The sequence below is a fragment of the Hemitrygon akajei genome, chromosome 9, assembly GCF_048418815.1.
Source record: "Hemitrygon akajei chromosome 9, sHemAka1.3, whole genome shotgun sequence".
NCBI lineage: Eukaryota > Metazoa > Chordata > Chondrichthyes > Myliobatiformes > Dasyatidae > Hemitrygon > Hemitrygon akajei.
This window is the reverse complement of record NC_133132.1, coordinates 52,609,880-52,627,461: the sequence shown is the minus strand read 5'-3', so window position 1 is coordinate 52,627,461 and position 17,582 is coordinate 52,609,880. Positions and strand designations below refer to the sequence as shown.

Genomic DNA, 17,582 nt, shown 5'->3' with positions numbered 1-17,582 from the left:
GTACAGAGGCCAGGATTGAACCTGGAACTGTGAGGGAGCAGCTCTAAAGGCTGAAAGAGAAGCAAGGTATAAAAAAGACATGAGGTTTTAGAAACGAGAAACAGAGAGAGTGGACATAGAAGGGGTCAGGTAATCATCAGGCCCACAGGCCCAGATGAAATGTTTCCTGGGCTCTTAAAAGAAGCAAGGGAGGAAACAGCACAGGCTCTGAGTATTGTCTGCCAGCCCCAGAGGGGTGGTGCAGGACTGGAAGGCTGAATGTTGTCACCGTTTAAAAGGGGAAGAAAGTGAGAGACTGACTAACTGTAGGTTAAAGAGGCAGTGAGAGCTTGAAGCCAGGGACAGATTTAAACATCAAACTGAAGTATTAACTCTCCCTCTGAAGATCAGAGAGGCCTCCATTGGTCGGGGCCACCATGGACATTGCATCCTGGCTGTCTAGATATGCAAGCCAGGGCAGTAGCATACAGAGAGCAAGTTGTTGTCCTTGTAGCAGGCTCCCCTTCTCCAAGCATCTGATGAGCCCAAAGGAACGGCGGAGCCCGACACAGTTTGGTACCAGCAGCTTCGCAGGAGTTGCCAGTCAGTGTTGATCTCAGCATGGCACTGCCTTAGGGACTCCAACTCCAGACTTCTCCCCTCAGGGTTTACTCCCAAAGCCTTCCCCATGAGTAAGTGCAGCCGCAAGGCAGCGGGAGTTTGGGATCAGAATTTTCCTGTTCCTGGACAAGCTGCCAATCCTCGGCTGATGAGCCCCATTTGCACGGAGCGAATGGTTTTAAAGCACAGGTAACCCACTTTTATCCCTTCCCAAGTCAGTAAAAACGGTTCTGCCAGGCTTAGTAGCTAGGCCACACTTGAAAGCCTGGAGCTGGACGTGGTTGTCAGAGACTATTTGAGATGTGCGCTACTGGGAATATTTAATAGGTAGTGGGAGCTTGTCACCACTACCTTCTCACTAGGCTGTGACAACCTTAAGGAACTCTCAGATATTATCCGACTTACTGAGTGGTTCCTGCATATTTTGTTTTTATTTCATACACTCAACATCTCTTTTTGTTTGATGTTCATCAGCTGTGAAAGGGGATGAGCGTGCCCAGTGGTGGTGAGCGAATACAATTTTTGCAAATTAGGGCAGCGGAAATTTGGAAGAGCTCAAATTTGTTTTGGGTGGAAGAGGGAAGACCAGCCACAAGTGACACCAATGAGCGGAGATGGATAAGAAAGTATCAGGTTTTGGCTAACATCCAAGCAGATCTACCACTCAGTAAGTTATTCGGTGCCTTAAGTGACAATTCTCTCTTGTTCAATGGTACCGGATACATTTCGGTGTCCATTTTTCTACAAAGAATTTTAACATTTACAAAATACTTTCAGAGAAGTGAGCAGAGCATGCTGTTACAAAAACATCTCCAGTTTTGACTGGAATCAACCGCTCCAGAAATTGATGGGAGACACCTGTGGTTTGCAGGACCCAAGAACATCTGTTGCTGGATGATACATTTTTTAAAAAAATGACAATTTTATCTGAACCAGGAGTCATTGCCTACACTCAGAATAATTTTGTTCAAATATACAGTGCAAAATTTAGATCTACTCAGTAAAGTAAAAGTTTTTAACCAAAGCAAGGTCGCTTCTGGGGAAAATGCTAATGGATAACCTAAGATTTACGGCTTTTTTGAGCAGTTAAGAGGCAGATTACAGAAGAATAGAGACTCTTTAGCAATCTACAGGCAAGGAAACCGTTTTATTGATATTTCTATTGGCTACAGGCTGTTAGGAATAAAGCTATTGATGGCATAATCAGCTATACCTTTCCCCTCCCTCCTCTACTGCTTTTGGAGTTTCGTGCCCAGTTCCAGTCTTTGTGTTAGGAAGGATATCAAAGCCCTTGAGAAGATCCAGGAACGATGGTGTGGAATGGCTTCAAGGATGAGGCATTTCAGCTACAAGATTGGTGTGTTGCATCCAACTGGGCCTCTGTTTTAGGAAGGATGTGAACGGCTGAGAGAAGATGTGGAAACGGTTGACTAGAATAGTTCCAGGGATGTCATCAAAATTGCTGGCATTTGTTGCATTAACTGTCTGAATTGAAGAGACATTTGGGAATCAATGATACAGGTGGGAGTGACATCATGTGTAGACTAGATGGGTTTATAACAACAGTCCCATAGTTTTGTGGTTTTTGTTACTGAGACCAGCTTTCTTTTTCAAATAATATCCAGTTTTATTTAATTTTTTGAATTTGCCTGTTCGTAGCTACCATGGTGGGATTTGAATTCCCATCTCCCTGTTATCGCCTTGTACCTACTTTCTGACATTTCTCTACAGCACACAATCAAGTTCTGCTATGCCACAATCGTGTTGAATGTAGAATAGGCCCAGAGTGTTCATCTGCCCTGTTCTGCTTGTATCATCAACATATACTTTATTAGGAGTATGAAGAGATTCGGCATGTCAACAAATACACTCAAAAACTTCTATAGTTGTGCCGTGGAGAGCATTCTGACAGGCTGCATCACTGTCTGGTATTGGGGGGGGGCTACTGTACAGGACCGAGAGAAGCTGTAGAAGTAATGATTCAGGCTGATGATCTTCAATAAGAATTAAGGCCGAAGTGGATTTTAACGGTATTTTAACTTCTATATAGTTTTTTTTTTGCTCAATCTCTGTTCAAATGAGTGCAATTTGGGAGGAATGGTCCTGGTTGGGAGCATTTTTAAACCAAGGCAAAAAATTCAGGAAAATTTGATTCGGACTCTATGTTGTACTTAAAATGCTGTTGCTGTACTACACCCACAGATTTTTATCTTAAGCTGATACTTTAGCACTGAAGTGCATTCAGGTGGTGAGGAAAATGTTTTGGGATGACATGTTACAGCTGACATTGGTAAAACTGAACTTGAAGTATTGTGTATGGTTCAAGTTGCCTAGCTGTAGGAAAGGTGTTATTAAGCCAGAGAGTGTCTAGAAAGATGTTGCCTGGACTGGATGGCTCGAATTTCTTCATCAGATGTACCATGGAGAGCATTCTGACAGGCTGCATCACTGTCTGGTATTGGCTGGGGGTGGGGGGGGCTACTGTACAGGACGAAAGAAGCTGCAGAGGGTTGTTAATCTAATCAGCTCTATCTTGGGCACCAGCCTACAAAGTACCCAGGACATCTTTAGGGAGCGGTGTCTCAGAAAGGCAGCATCCATTATTAAGGATCTCCAGCACCCAGGGCATGCCCTTTTCTCACTGTTACCATCAGGTAGGAGATACAGAAGCCTGAAGGCACACACTCAGTGATTCACAAACAGCTTCTTCCCCTCTGCCATCTGATTCCTAAATGGACATTGAACCCTTGAACACTGCCTCACAGTTTTTAATATACAGTAATTTCTGTGTTTGCATGTTTTTAGTATTCAATATACATACACTGTAATTGATTTACTTATTTATTATTTTTTTTTTATATTATGTACTGCATTGAACTGCTGCTGCTAAGTTAACAAATTTCACGTCACACGCCGGTGATAATAAACCTGATTCTGATTCTGAATTATAAGGAGAAACTGGAGAGGTTGGGTTATTCTCCTTGGAGTGTAGGAGGCTGAAGGGTGAACGTCCGTACATAAAATAATGAGGGGCATAGATACATTGGATGGTCACAGTCCTTTTCCTAGGATAAGGGAAAAATAGATGAAAAAGATTTAAAGGGGACTTGAGGGGGCAAACTTATCACAGGGTGGGTTTCTGGAATGGGGCGCCAGAAGAAGCTGCTGAGGCAGAACTATTACAAGGGTTTAAGAGATCTGGACTGATGTGTGGATAGGGTATGGGTCAAACACAGTTAAACGGGATTAGCTCAAACAGGATCCTTGGCCAGCCTGGACAAGCTGAGTAGAAGGGTTTGTTTCTCTGCTGTATAGCCATGGCTCTATGAATACACAAGGTTGAACTAACGTGGAAATAGGAACAGGAGCAGGCCATTCAGCCCTTTGAGACTGCTCCCCTATTTATCAAATTCACAGCTGATCTTCTGCCTAGCACCTTTGTCCACAACTACCCCATCAACTACTATCCAGGGATCTATTGATCTGTTTTGATCTCAGTGATTGAGCATAGCCCTCGGGCTTGGAGAATTCCCTGCCATCTTGGTCTTGGTCCTAAATGACCTGCTCCTTATTCTGAGACTGTAGGCCTACTTTTCAACTCCTTGCCCATGAAAAATATCATCCCTGCGTCCAACCCACGGTGCTTCTAAGTTTCAATGGCGCCCCCTCACTTTCTTCTGAATTCTGCAGAACATCCGCTCAGTCTTGCCTCATACGCTAAATATGTAACCAGTCTAACGAACTTTGCTGCACTCTTTCGGCGCTGAGAATACTCGTTTTCCGGTGAGGAGACTGAAGCAATGCTCAAGTGTAGTCTCAGACTCTCCATATGATTCAATCATGGTATCTTCCTCTCCTCTCAGTCCTCTTGCCAGAAAAGGCAACACAGTATTTATTCTCCACGTTGCTCGTCCAACCAGAGTTTAAAATTTCAGTGGCTTGTATAGTATAGGAGATTGCTGAGGTCCCTTTGTTCATCAACATTATCCAGTCCCTCACTATTTAACAAATCATTCAGTTTTTTTATAATATGCAGTAAAATGCACAACGGTATGTTGTTTTTTTTTCAAATTTTATTCCATCTGCCTTGGTCTCACCCACTCATTCAACTTCCCCCATATCATCTTGAAGATACTTAACGGCTGGGAGGTAATGATGGGAATTTGGAGATAATAAAACAGGATAACTGTAAGATTGGTACTAACAGGTGGATGATGGTTGGTGCTGACTCAGTGGACCAAATTGTCAGGTCTGCACAGGCAGGCACCTCCCAGTCTCCACCCAGCTAACTGGAGTCACCTGCAGCCTATTTAAACCCAGCTCTCAGCCACACTTTTGTTCACTGATCAAACCAACCAGCCTCAACCGGCTGCTCCTAGCCTTCAGTTACCTCATTGCCTGTGGTGTTTACTTTCTGTTCTCTCTTGTTTTGTGGCCCCTTGTGGCTTGTTACTTTTCAGCTTATTAGTAAGGTATCATTTATTGCTAAAAACATCTCCACTGCACTGCCTTTGGGTCAGGCCTCCTCTACACAATGGGGGAAAGCAACAATTGACCCAGCGGAGTATGGATGCGTAATGGAAATCACCTGTCGACAGGAGCGTGCGACCCAGAAGCAGCAGGAAAACCATCTGCTCGCCACTCTCAACAAACTTTCCGTCCAGGTACAGCAATCCCACGCCAGTCAATCTCCTCCCTCAGAGCCGTGGATTCCAGTGCCCGAGGATCTCCCAATCCAGTGCCACAACTTCCTGTCCCAGTGCATCTTACACTCAGAGCTACAACCATCTCTGTATGCTACAGACCGGGCCAAGATCGCCTTTGTTATTTCTCCCCTGACTGGGCGAGCTTTGACCTGGGCTGCTGCCAACTGAGACAACACCACTATTTGTAACCAATATGATTTCGCTGTTGGGATGCACTGGTTTTTCAACCATCCTGGAAGTGGAAGGGGGTGTAGCAGTCGATACTTTGCCTGCATCGAGGCTTACTCTCGGTGATGGATTACACTGGAATTCAGGACCCTCGTGCTGAGAACAACAGGAATGTGGAAAAGCTGCTGGCCCTTTGCCATCACGGTCCCTCCGAGCAAAATAAAGATGAGCTGGCCGCCCAGGAGATACCCACCAACCTCAAAAGCTTCGTCACACTGGCCCTTGAATTGAAAAGCGTCTTATGGAACTACCCTCCAAATCATCAGCCAGAACCCCAGTTCCGTTCCCAGAACCATTTCAGGCTGCAGGAGCCTCTTTGTCAATGCCTCCGGAACTCCTGCAGTTAGGAAGAGCTCCCTTATAACCTCAGGGGCATGTGCATCGGTGGAGAAATAACGTGGGCGCCTACTGATCACTGGGGGAAAAAGCAACACCAGATAGAGACGAGGGGCCTTCTGTCTAGTAAGCTACCCCCAGCCCCTTGTTCCAGCACCATAACCTGGCTCACTCTATCTGTCTCCTTCCACACCCCAATGGCTCTATGCACACAGGGGGGCCTGGTGGATTCTGGCACAGCAGGTAATTTTCTGGACTGGACTATCTCTTTCTCACTCACCCTACCAAGCTGTATTTAGGCCGAGGAGTAGGAGTTTGTTGAACAAAGCCTGTGGGACAAAAGTGCTCAATGCTAAGCCTAAATCCAGAATCAGCATTTTGACGTAAGTGTCCTTGTTTTCTAGGTGTGTCAGGCCCAGTTGGATGATAGACACAGTGGCACCTGCCAAGGAGTGGTCCTGTTGGTAAGCATATTGGTGAGTGTCATTGTCAGCCCTTCAAAGCACTTCGTGATGATAGGCTTCAGTACCACTGGCTGGGAGTAGATAGTGAAATCACAGTCTTTTTCCCAGGGCTGGAGAATCGGGAACTAAAGGGCACAGGTTTGAGGTGAGAGGGGAACTTTGACATCCAGAGGGTGGGACCGGGTGGGCACCTCTTGCATCCAGAGGATGGTCAGAATATGGAATGAGTGTTCGGAGAATGTGTTTTGGGCAGGTACATTAACCTATGCATGGATTTTACTATTTTTAAAATTTAGCGATAAGAGCATGGAATCCAAACCAGGTTGACAGATTAACCCTAACTAAATCTCGGAGCAATTTACAATTAACCTATTCAGTGTGTCTTTGGACTGTGGAGGATACCGGAGTACCCAGAGGAAACCCACGCATCCCATAAGGAGGAGGTACAGACTCCAGAATTGAACTCCGAATTCTGATACCCCAAGATACAATAGCATTGAACTGACCACTACACTACTGTGGTGCTTAGGAAAGGATTAGAGCAGGAGCTCCCAATCTGGGGTCCATGGACCCTTTGGTTAATAGTGGAATCCATGGCATAATAAAGGTTGTGAACCCTGGCTTAGAGGGATATGGCCGAAGCACGGGTAAATGGGACTATCTCAGATGAGAATCATGGGCAATATGGACCAGCTGGGCCGAAGGGCCTGTGTTATTCGATTCTATAACTCCTTGACCAACAGCACAATGGGAGTACCATTACCAGCAGGTCTGCCGTGGCTCCTGAAGGTGGCTCTGCTTCTCAAGGGCCCTTTACGTTGGCCCTTGCCAGTGATCTGAAACATCAATGTTAAACAAAAATCCGGAGGTGTACCTGATTGCTGGTTTGCAGTTGGTTTGGTCACAGAGAACTGCAGGGCAGCGAGTTTGGCTTTCATGGTGCGGATTCCATCAGAAAAACGGGTTTCTTGCCCTTTCAACAACTGTTGCATTTGTCGGATTGCAGTTAACACCTTTTGTCTGCTCAGACAGCCCTGTACATTGGGGGAAAAAGAAACAATAAGCCAGTGAGCTCAGATAAGATGCTGAATGTTTATGCTCAGGAGGCTGAGGAAATTCAGCACACCTATGAAGGCCCTCGCCAGGTTTAGAGTTACCACCAGAAAGCGTCAGATCTGGATGAGCCACAGCTTGGTGGAGCAACTGCTCTGCCCAAGATCACAAGGAATTGCAGAGGTGTGAACGCAGCCCAGTCCATCATGAAAACCATTCATCCTGTCTCCACTTCCTGCTCCCTCAGGAACATAATCGTGAACTCCTGCTATCCGAGTCATTCTCTCTTCTTCCCTGTTCCACCAGGCAGAAGCTACAAAAGGTTGAGAACATACACCACCAGGCTCAAGAACAGATGTATCTCACTATTGTAAGACTCTTGAATGAACCTCTTGTGCAGTTGAATTCCTGATCTCCAAATCTACCTTGTTGCGGTCCTTCCACTTTATTCGCTTGCCTGCACAGCTCTTTCCCTTCCCTGTAATGGCAACACTGTGTTCTGTATTCCGATTTCCCACCACTCCCCTTCTGTACCAACTCAATGTAAGGAATGATCTGTCTGAATGGAATTCAAACAATGTTTTTCACTTCATTTCAGTGCATGTGGCATTCATAAACAAATTAATTGCTTTTAAAAAGCCTGCAGAATAAATAGCACATAGTACCTGGATTTGGACACCCTATGCACACTCAGACCACTTAACCCATCTTGGGAAAACAGCCACTGAGGTCTCATGATAATAAGATCACCACAAGATTAAAGGCAGCAGACTGAATTCGGGATACATTTGTAGATACTTGTTGGCTGGCACAAACAGTGAGCTGATGGGCCTCATTCTGTTCTGTATAACTCTACGTCTTTCTGAAAAGGAGATGAAAGTTGCTATTTAAATGTACTTTTTCCTCAACTAGCACCAACAACAGATTATAAAAATATGCAGAGCACTAGAAGAACTCAGCGGGTCAAATAGAATCTGTGAATGCAGAAGGAATAAGTAGACAGATGGGGTGAAGGTCCTGCCTCAGAACCGAGAGAGAAGAGGAATGGTTGCCAGTGTGTTGCAACATGGGAAGGTAGGACAGGGGATGGCAGATGGATGGGGAAGAATGATGACCAGATGGAACCCAAACGGAAGGAGTAATATCTCATATTCCGCTTGGATGTCTTGCAACCTAATTGTATGAGCACTGAATTTTCCAAGGAGACACAAGGTACTGAAGCTGCTGGAATCTGCAGTGACACCTAGAACTGCTAGAAGAACTCAGCTGGACAAAGAACATCTTTAGAGGAAAACGGACAGTCGGCATTTTGGGTCAAAACCCAAAACGAACTGATGAAGGGCCTTCATCTGGACTGATGGGGTCTTCATCTGAAATTTATTCTAGATGGAAGCAATAGTTGGTAAGACTGTGGTGGTCAGAAGGGACTCTTCTTGCACTCCAGGCCTGTATGACAAAAGGAGGAATTTCAATGGAATGTGAAAGTAGACAACATGATGACTAACAAGGTTGAGGAGACAGACATTGAGATGGAGAAAACGTGAGCAGTGATGTAGGGTTTTTGGGAATTGTGCTGAAAGCAAGGTGTTAGGCTGGAAGAGACAACCTACCAAACACCTTCTTATCATTAAGATATTCAAATACAGAGTATAGTTTGTCACCATTGTCTTACATGACATGAAATCTGCGTTTTTACGGCAGCACCACAGTGCTAAGATAAAATTATTGCACAGTAAATTACAAAATAAATATGGAGTGCATAAAAAGGGGGAAAATGTGATAGGTTTCCAGGGGGAATAGTCATGTGACTAGTTGAAACAAAACCAGAAAATTCTTGAATACACAGTAGGTCATGCAGCACCTATGGAGGGGGAACAGAAAGTTTCAGGTCATCTGTGTCACGGTGTGGGTTGACAATATCGGAACCTAAGTGCAGAGGAAAGACAGAACTCTAATGTAGAGATGGTGATGAGAGCTGATTCATAATAATTCCAAAAGAACATCGGTGGCTTGGCCGAGCAACACCAGGAGAAGTAACATTCTCAAAACCAGGACCCCGTAATTAGCACTAATCAGGCCTCCACTTAAATAATACAAGTAACACGGATTCCCTGAGCATATCAAAAATAAACTTAACAAGCTTAAGCAGAAGACTGCATTACCATGAGCCAGCCGCTCGAGAAAAACACGAGGAGCTGTAAACGATTGATGACTTCTGTTAAATAACAAGGAGCCAGTTCAGGTGCTCTAAAAACCTCAGAGCCCAATGCTCTGCGGCACCCCGCACCGGTGCGAAGAACTCAAGACAATTTGTTCCTCTCTCTGCTGCTGCTGCATGGCCTGCAGAGTCCTTACGGCGGTTTCTGTTTCATTTCACATTTCCAGCTTCAGCGGAATACGGGTAGCGGTTGGTGTACTGATTTTAGATCACCAGAGACCCGGATTCAATTCCGCCATTGCCTGTAAGGGGTTTGTACGATCTCCCGGAGACTGTGTGGTATTTCCCCCACATTCCAAAGATGTACGGGTTAGTGGGCTAATTGGTCGCATGGGTGTAATTGGGCAGCCCAGACGCAGTGGGCCGGTTACTGTGGTGTATCTCTAAGTGAAATTTTAAAAAATAAAAATAAACGTGCAGCATTTTTCTGATCAATGGCGGAGCCAGAGGCACAATTCCACAGTGGAATTGAGTCTGTAATCCAGTGCAGAATCCAGTGGAATAGAGAACTTGAATCTGATGCAAAGAGAATCCAGTAGAAATCAGACAAGAGGTCATTATAATAGGAGCTGGAGCCCAGAGGAAGGCAGACCACAATGAACGGACCCATGGAATAATGCACCGGCACCTCATGGAATGGAACCCAGTGGATTATGGAGCATGCATGCAGTTAGAAAGAAGCCAGTGGGGTCGTGTGCCAAACTATCTGGAATGGAGGAAAGCGCTCAGTGCAATAAGGAACAGACCCATGAACGACAAACAGGGCTCCGTGAACAAGAGGGACATTGAGTGCAATAAATCATTTCTCACTGGAACAGAGGACAAAATCACAGTGGACACACCAGACAGAGGGCCGGTGTTATAGGAGACGGGAACACACGGGACAGTGCTATAGGATAAAAGACGGTCAAGCTGAGTGAAATGGATGACCAGAGCCCAGTTCAATGGAATAGTTTAATGCAGGAGTTCCCAACCTACAGATCCCTTGGTTAATGACAGGGGTCCATGGCATTAAGGTGGTTGGGAACCCATGGTCTAATGGAATGGGGACCACAGATGAGTGGGAATAGGGGGAGCAGCACTTCTTACATCTTTTGGAGAATGTCTGATTCTCTGGTCTCCAGTGGACTAGAGAATCAGAGCTAGAAGATGCAGAGGATGAGAACATTTGGAAAAGAGGATCCAAATCCAGGCAGTTAGGGGACTGGAACTAGTACAGCTGGAACAAGGACCAGAACTGAGTAGAAATCCAGTGGACAGGTGCAGTGGGACAGAGGAGCAGAGCACGGAGGGCCCGAACAGCCGGCATAGAGACCAGACCTTCATGACCACAGTGTAACAAGTGAGTAGGTAACCAATAGGCACGAGATAGAGGATCCGGCGCCAGTGGGATAAAGGACCGGGCACTGGTCGAACGGGGAACGGGAAGGTGGTGGGAAAGTGGCGTGTCCGCCCTCCCTTGCCACTGTACCCGGGAGGGCTGCTGTCGCTGGGTGCCGTGTTACCACCGTGTCCACGGCAACGCCCGGCCATTTTTCTGTCGTCCGGCATTATACTGTAACTGAGGGACAATTTCACAGTCGAGTACACTACACGCTTCTCGGACATTGAAAAATTGGTCAACTTTGCGTATATAATTTCGGATGATGAGGTTCGTTATGAAGCCAACAGCGTCAATACCACTGGACCAGAAACGGGGGGAAATCTGCAGATGCTGGAAATGCAAAGCATCACACTGAACCAGAGCGCCAATCAGCCTGCCTTTTAGGATTAATAGGGGCATTTCAAATCAACACATTCCAATACCTACCGTGCCATAGATGTTGGAAGGCTTGGAAGATTAGTTCAAACGCACAAACAGATGAATTACACAGGACAAAAAGCGGTACCGGCGGACACATCCATCAGTAAGCACGGATTTTCTCCGACACCGACTCTGCGGTAACGTTACTCGTTCCGCGTTCGCTCCCGCGGATAAACTGTTCCGCGTACTTTCACAACAACGCTAACGGCGCGGACTTGCCTGTGCAGCCTGCGACGGGCAGAAGCTGGAGATCAGCAGGTATAGGAGAAGACAGCACGGAACTCTGGGGACCATATCTCCCCCGCTCCTTTACTCCGTTAGGTGCGAGCTTCCTTCTAAACCCCGGGCGCGGAAAAACAACTGCTGGCGTCCAACGGCAGGTGCATTCAGGCTGAGTGGGGTCGGGTCTGGAGGTTGCTAACTGAGGAGCTCCTTTACCCCTCACAACCGACTCGTGAGGCAGGCTGCTGCTGCGGGAGTGGATTGCCTCCTCCCGGACCCAGTGAAGGATGTCCCAGGTTCCCGGCAGAGTGACAGTGTCCCGCCTACTTCCTGGAGATGGACGGCAGAGGAATGCAAAACAAGAGCATGGCCTCGATAATAATATTATCGCCCCTAAATAATGCACCGCCCTTTAAAAACGCGCCGCGATTATAAAGTCGGCTTTATTAGCACTGACGTGCCCTGAAATGTATCCTTTTGCGGCAGCAGTCCAATACAAGGCAATAAAGGTCACGATAAACTACAAAAATAAATAAATAGTGCAAAAAAAGTAATAACACGGTAGTAAATTACAAACACGAGAAAATCTGCAGACGCTGGAGATCCAAAGCAACACTCACAAAATGCTGGAGGAACCCTGCAGGTCAGGCAGCGTCTCCGGAAAAGCGTAAACAGTCGATGTTTAGGTTCGTGACCCTTAAAACGGTGCGTGAGGGGAAGAAGGCTCGGCAGAAGGTGATAGGTGAAGCCGTGGGTGGGAAAGGTTAAGGGCTGGAGAAGGAGGAATCTGAGTGGAGAGGAGAGATGCAGGAGGGGATCCAGGGGGTGGAAGTAGTGCCATGGACCGTCAGACATCTGACGGTGGAGTGGGAGAAGCTGTTCCTAAACACAAGAGGTTCTGCAGATACTGTTCCTAAATCGTTGAGCGGGATCGTCAGGTTCCCGGTACCTCCTCCCTAATGCTACTAACGAGAAGAGGGCATGTCCCATAAGGCGAGGGTCATCAGAGATGGATTTTTTAAAAATCACTCAAATATAACTAATCGTTGAACAAATATTTACATTTACGAATGGATCAGGGTCGAATGTAACAAGGAATTTGAACGCACAAAGTGGATGAAATTGGCGAAAAGATTTAAAATAATCTCGGATTAAACAAAGGAAAGTATTAACAAAAACTGGTGATGGGGTCTTTCTAGTGTCAATATTTTGGATATTTTTAAACGTGAAATGCCGTTTTTTCTCGATTTTTTAAATACCAATTACATGTAAATCTTAGAAAGGATTGATTTATCGATGCATGCAGAAATGATCATATGCAGATATTATCATGAATATTAAAATACATTGTCATTGCTGTACACAGAAAGATTCTACGTGCCAAATGAGTTGAAGTTTTCTTGAGGGTTATGTTGGTCGAGATAATAACATGTTTATCAAAGAACTCCCGACCCATGTCACTCGGTATGGGGTTGGGAAGGGGCGGGTGTGGGTAGTTTAGTCCGTTTACAACCTCTCCTTGATAGACATGATTGAAGTAGTTCGTGCATGTGTCCAAAGGTACTTGAGACATGTGAGGTCATATTTCCCCTAAAATTTGCCTTGAACAATTCTGCCTGGCGCCCTGATTAACATTGTCAAAATCCGGTGTCTTAATAATCACCTCCAATCAACAGAAGTTCGTTCATTCCCTTAATGTAATCTCTCCTGAAGGTGATGGTTTCAAACTTTTGTACACTGTGTCGGTGAATAACCCGGACAGGAAGGACCTTGATTATATTGACTGCTTTTATGATGGGCTGAACTGTGTTCACAACTCTAGTAGCTGCCATAGCAAGCCGTCATGCATCTAGATAGGATGTTTACTATAGTCTATCTGTAGAAATTGGCGAGGATTCTCTTTGACTTCTGAGGAAGCAGAGGAGCTGGTGTGCTTTCCTGGCTGCACCATAACAAGCTATTGGTGGTGTTATTGGTATTGATATCTTAACCTTCTATTAACAAGTCTGAATGCAGTACAGCAACAACTGCACTTCACAGGCCTAAGCCACTTCTGCAAAATGTTCTTACTGCAAACAACTGAGGATGAATTTCTATTCCATAAATATGGAAAAGGTCGCTCAGCCCGTTAAGTCTATGCAAATATCTTCTGGCGAGAATTGGTTCATTCTCTGTACTTGTGCTAACTGAGAGGGAGAGAGAAACTGGAGGATCTTTGGCCATTCCAGAGTCCTCAAAGTTCACCCAAAACATATTAGACATCAAGTTCAACGAATTTTTCTAAGATCATTATAGGGCATCAGCACTTCCACAATTTTGTTTGCCAAAAGATACACTCAAGCTATTTCAAAAAAGTGATAATTAAGGTGGTGATGGTGGGCGGAGGAACAGAGATGTATGAGATATTGGCCTATCCATATGCAGCGGAAACCATTGGAAGCCTGTAGAAGGGTCTCAGCCTGAAATGTCGACTGTTTATTCATTTCCATAGATGCTGCCTGACCTATTGAGTTCCTCCAGCATTTCATGTGTGAAGCCCAGACTGATATCATTATGATTCATAGTGGGTGGAATGACAACACAACCATTCATCTTTTGTTTGAGAGAAGATGGATAACGCAGGACAAAGAGGTCAGTTCGAAGGCCAGTCTTTACATTGACCATGCGACGGAACAGCAGTACCCCCCTCCCCCACTGACTCTCTTCTGGAAGATCTCAACGCTGGCCAATCAACTTTGGAAACACAGCTAGTAACAGCCCACTGGTAGTTAGGGACAACAGAAGTGATAAACGGCAGAATATCCCCACACTTCCCAGATTCTGACATCATTCCCACTCTGCCCTTCCTCATCTGGATCAACCAATCACCTGCCAGCTCTTGCTTCATCCCTTCTCCTCCATCTTTTATGCTGGCTATCTCCCTTCGTTTCAGTCCAGATGAAGAGTCTGGATCCAAAATGTCATCTGTTCATTTCCCTCTTATAGGTGTTGCCTGACCGCTGGAGCACCTCATTAACAGGGATGTCACAAACAAGGGAACGTAGCTACAAAATAAGGGATTGGTCATTTAAAACTGAGGTGCATAGAAATTTCTACTTCGTCAGTATTAAATCTCTGGAATTCTCTAACCCCATCTCCGAGAGTGGTGAAGGCCATATCATTAGATGGATTTAAGCAGAGACTGATAAATACCTGAAAGGCTGAGAAATTAAAGGCTATGGGAAACCAACAGAGCAGAGGAATCAATTCCACTCTGCGTGAATCTCCTCCATACTGACAATCAACAACTGGCACACCTCGAAGGTAGGTGCTCAGCCGACTGCTCTACTCTCTCTACCCCCACGACTGTGGCTAGGCACAACTCAAATGCCTTCTATAAATTTACCAAATTTATTGTTGGCAGAAGTTCAGGTGGTGATGAGAAGGCATACAGGAGCAAGATAGATCAGCTGATTGAATGGTGTCGCAACAATAACCTTGCAGTCAAAGTCAGTAAGACCAAGGAACTGACTGTGGACTTCAGGAGAGGGAGTCAAAGGAACACACACCAGTCATCATATTCTAGGCCCAACATATTGAAGTCATTACAAAGAAGGCATGACAATGGCTATATTTCATGAGGAGTTTAAGAAGAATTGACGTGTCACCAAAGACTCTCACAAATTTCTAAAGATCTACTGAGGAGAACATTCTAACTGTCTAGAGTGGAAAGGCCACTACACAGGATTGGGAGAAAGCAAAGGAAGCTGCAAGCTCAGCCAGCTCCATTATGAGCATTAGCCTCGCCAGCATCGAGGACAGATTCAAAAAGTGACGCCTCAAAAGGCGGCATCCTTCATTAAAGACTCCCATCGTTCAGGATATGTCCTCTTCTCAGTGCTACCATCAAGGAGGTGCAGATGCCTGGAGCGAGATACTCAATATTTCAGAATAGCTTCATCCCCTCTGCCATCAGATTTCTGAATGAATCAATTCATAAACACCGCCTTACTTTCTTTCTCCTCTCTTTTTGCACCGCTTTATATATACACTTATTGTAATTTACACTTTTAAATTTCACAGCATATGCCGGCGGTATTAAACTTGATTCTGATCAGCCATGTTTATGTTGAATGGAGGGGCAGGTTTGAAGAGTCTGGTGTGAGATCAGCAACACATTTCAAAGAGGTTCACTGTAGCTTCATGAGTCATACTTGATCACAACTTACAAGGGAAGTGGTCCAGGATCAGTAAATGCAAGAAGTTCAACTGCAGTGGTGCTCCATTTAAAGAGAGGAGACAGCGTAGTACAGTTTTAAACGTTGAAAATACAGTATTGAAACAAGCCTTTCAGCTGAAGTTATCCATGCCAGCATCCGTGGTCCATTTGAACTTCCTTCCACATCTTTCCTCAGCTTCATCTATCAGTAAAACTGTCTACTCCCTTCCCCCTCAATCTTTGTCTGAAATGCCTCCACACTATTTATCTCAGCTGCTCTATCTGGCAGCAAGTCCACATTTTCACCACTCTTTGAGTAAGGTAGTTGTCATCTGGATCCTCCTGCATATTGTTTGTTGACATTGTTTTATTGATGACTCCTAGTTGTGTTCTGCCCATACGTGGAAGCATTCTGTCTTCTCTAACAAACGCCTTCCCAATCATTGTGTTTACCTACCAATCCAATTTTCATCACCTGCCTTTCTCAAGGGAAAAGAAACACAGTGTATTCATTATTTCCTTACATTCAGACCTTCAGTGTTCTAGCAGAATTCTCATAAATCTTTGCAAAGAGTGTAACAGAAGTTGTGAAATGTGTACAAATATACTGTTGAAGAAAAGCACATTGGATCCTTGGCCAAATGAAAAGAGTATGCTATTTTTCTTAATCCATCAAGGTATGGGTTCAATCATCTGTTCCATTTCACTGTTGGTGAACTCAAGGTAAACCTGCAAAACTATGAAAATCACATTGGCTACATGAACTACAAGTCACACATACTTCTATGAAGTCTGAACAGGCATTCTCTGCGCTCCTTCTCCGTTTATGTCTCAAGGATCAAACAACTGGTTTGCTTCAGAGTGGCACCGTAGCTAGTAGGGCCACTGCTTCACAGTACCAGAGCCTCATGTTCAATCCTTAACTCTGGCACTGTCCTTGTGGAGTTTATATATTTTCCCCGTGACCACGTACAGAGGTTTCCTCCTCCAACCTAAAAAAGTTTGGGTTGGGTTGGTTAATTGGCCAGTGAATTGCCCCCAGTTTGTAGATGTGGTCGAATCTTGAGGGGAACCCAATGAGAACATGGAGAATAAATCATGGTATAAATGAGTGGGTATCTGATGGCTGGCACAGACTTGGTAGGGCAAAGAGCCTGTTTTTCAATTTCTTGTCTCTTCAGTTCATTTCTCTTCTCTTTCTTTCTGGCTCCAGATAGTTCTATCAATCATTCATTATAACCACCTTCCTGGAGGCCTAAATCCAGAAGGACACGTAAACAAATCTGACATTTGTTCCAGCACTGCAACCTCATATTGCTTACGTAGACAGTTAGTTCTGCAGACAAGACTTAATCGGCTGCTGGTCCTGCTTGGTAATACACAGGGTGCTGTTTCCAAGCCAGCTACACATAATATCCTGGGCAATTAATGAGCTCTGCCATGAACAGAAGGTATCACCTCTCAGATCCTACCTTGATATCAACAGACTCTTCCCACCATGGTCATTTCTCTCTTTTCCTCCCCCACATCATCAGATAGAAGGTACAAGGCTTGAAAACAATCACTATCTGTCTCAAGTACAGCTTCTATCCCGATGTAATCAGACTCTTGAACAGTTCTCACAAGCCAAAGATGAATTCTTGGTATGCCAGCTGGAACCCCAAGTCGTGGTCCTTACACTTCCAATGTAGCTACACTATAATCCTATGCTTTGTTTTCTTTTTACCATTTCATTGTATTTATGAGTGTGACT

The 17,582-nt window shown here is 45.1% G+C and overlaps 1 protein-coding gene across 3 annotated transcripts in view; it reads right to left on the bottom strand.

The window, feature by feature from the left end:
- Nucleotides 1-12,619, bottom strand: part of fbln7 (fibulin 7) — a 54,753-nt gene extending 42,134 nt beyond the window's left edge. For 2 of the 3 annotated variants that reach the window (XM_073055968.1, XM_073055970.1), the window contains exons 1-2: nucleotides 11,629-11,923; nucleotides 7,209-7,368 (exon numbers count right to left, since the gene is read on the bottom strand). In XM_073055968.1, coding sequence (XP_072912069.1) covers nucleotides 7,209-7,368; nucleotides 11,629-11,703 — 235 coding nt within the window. In that variant the 5' untranslated portion in view covers nucleotides 11,704-11,923. Of the gene's footprint in view, nucleotides 1-7,208; nucleotides 7,369-11,628; nucleotides 11,924-12,251 lie in introns of those variants that run through there. The other variant, XM_073055969.1, reaches the window with a different exon arrangement.
- Between the last annotated feature and the right edge of the window lie 4,963 nt (nucleotides 12,620-17,582).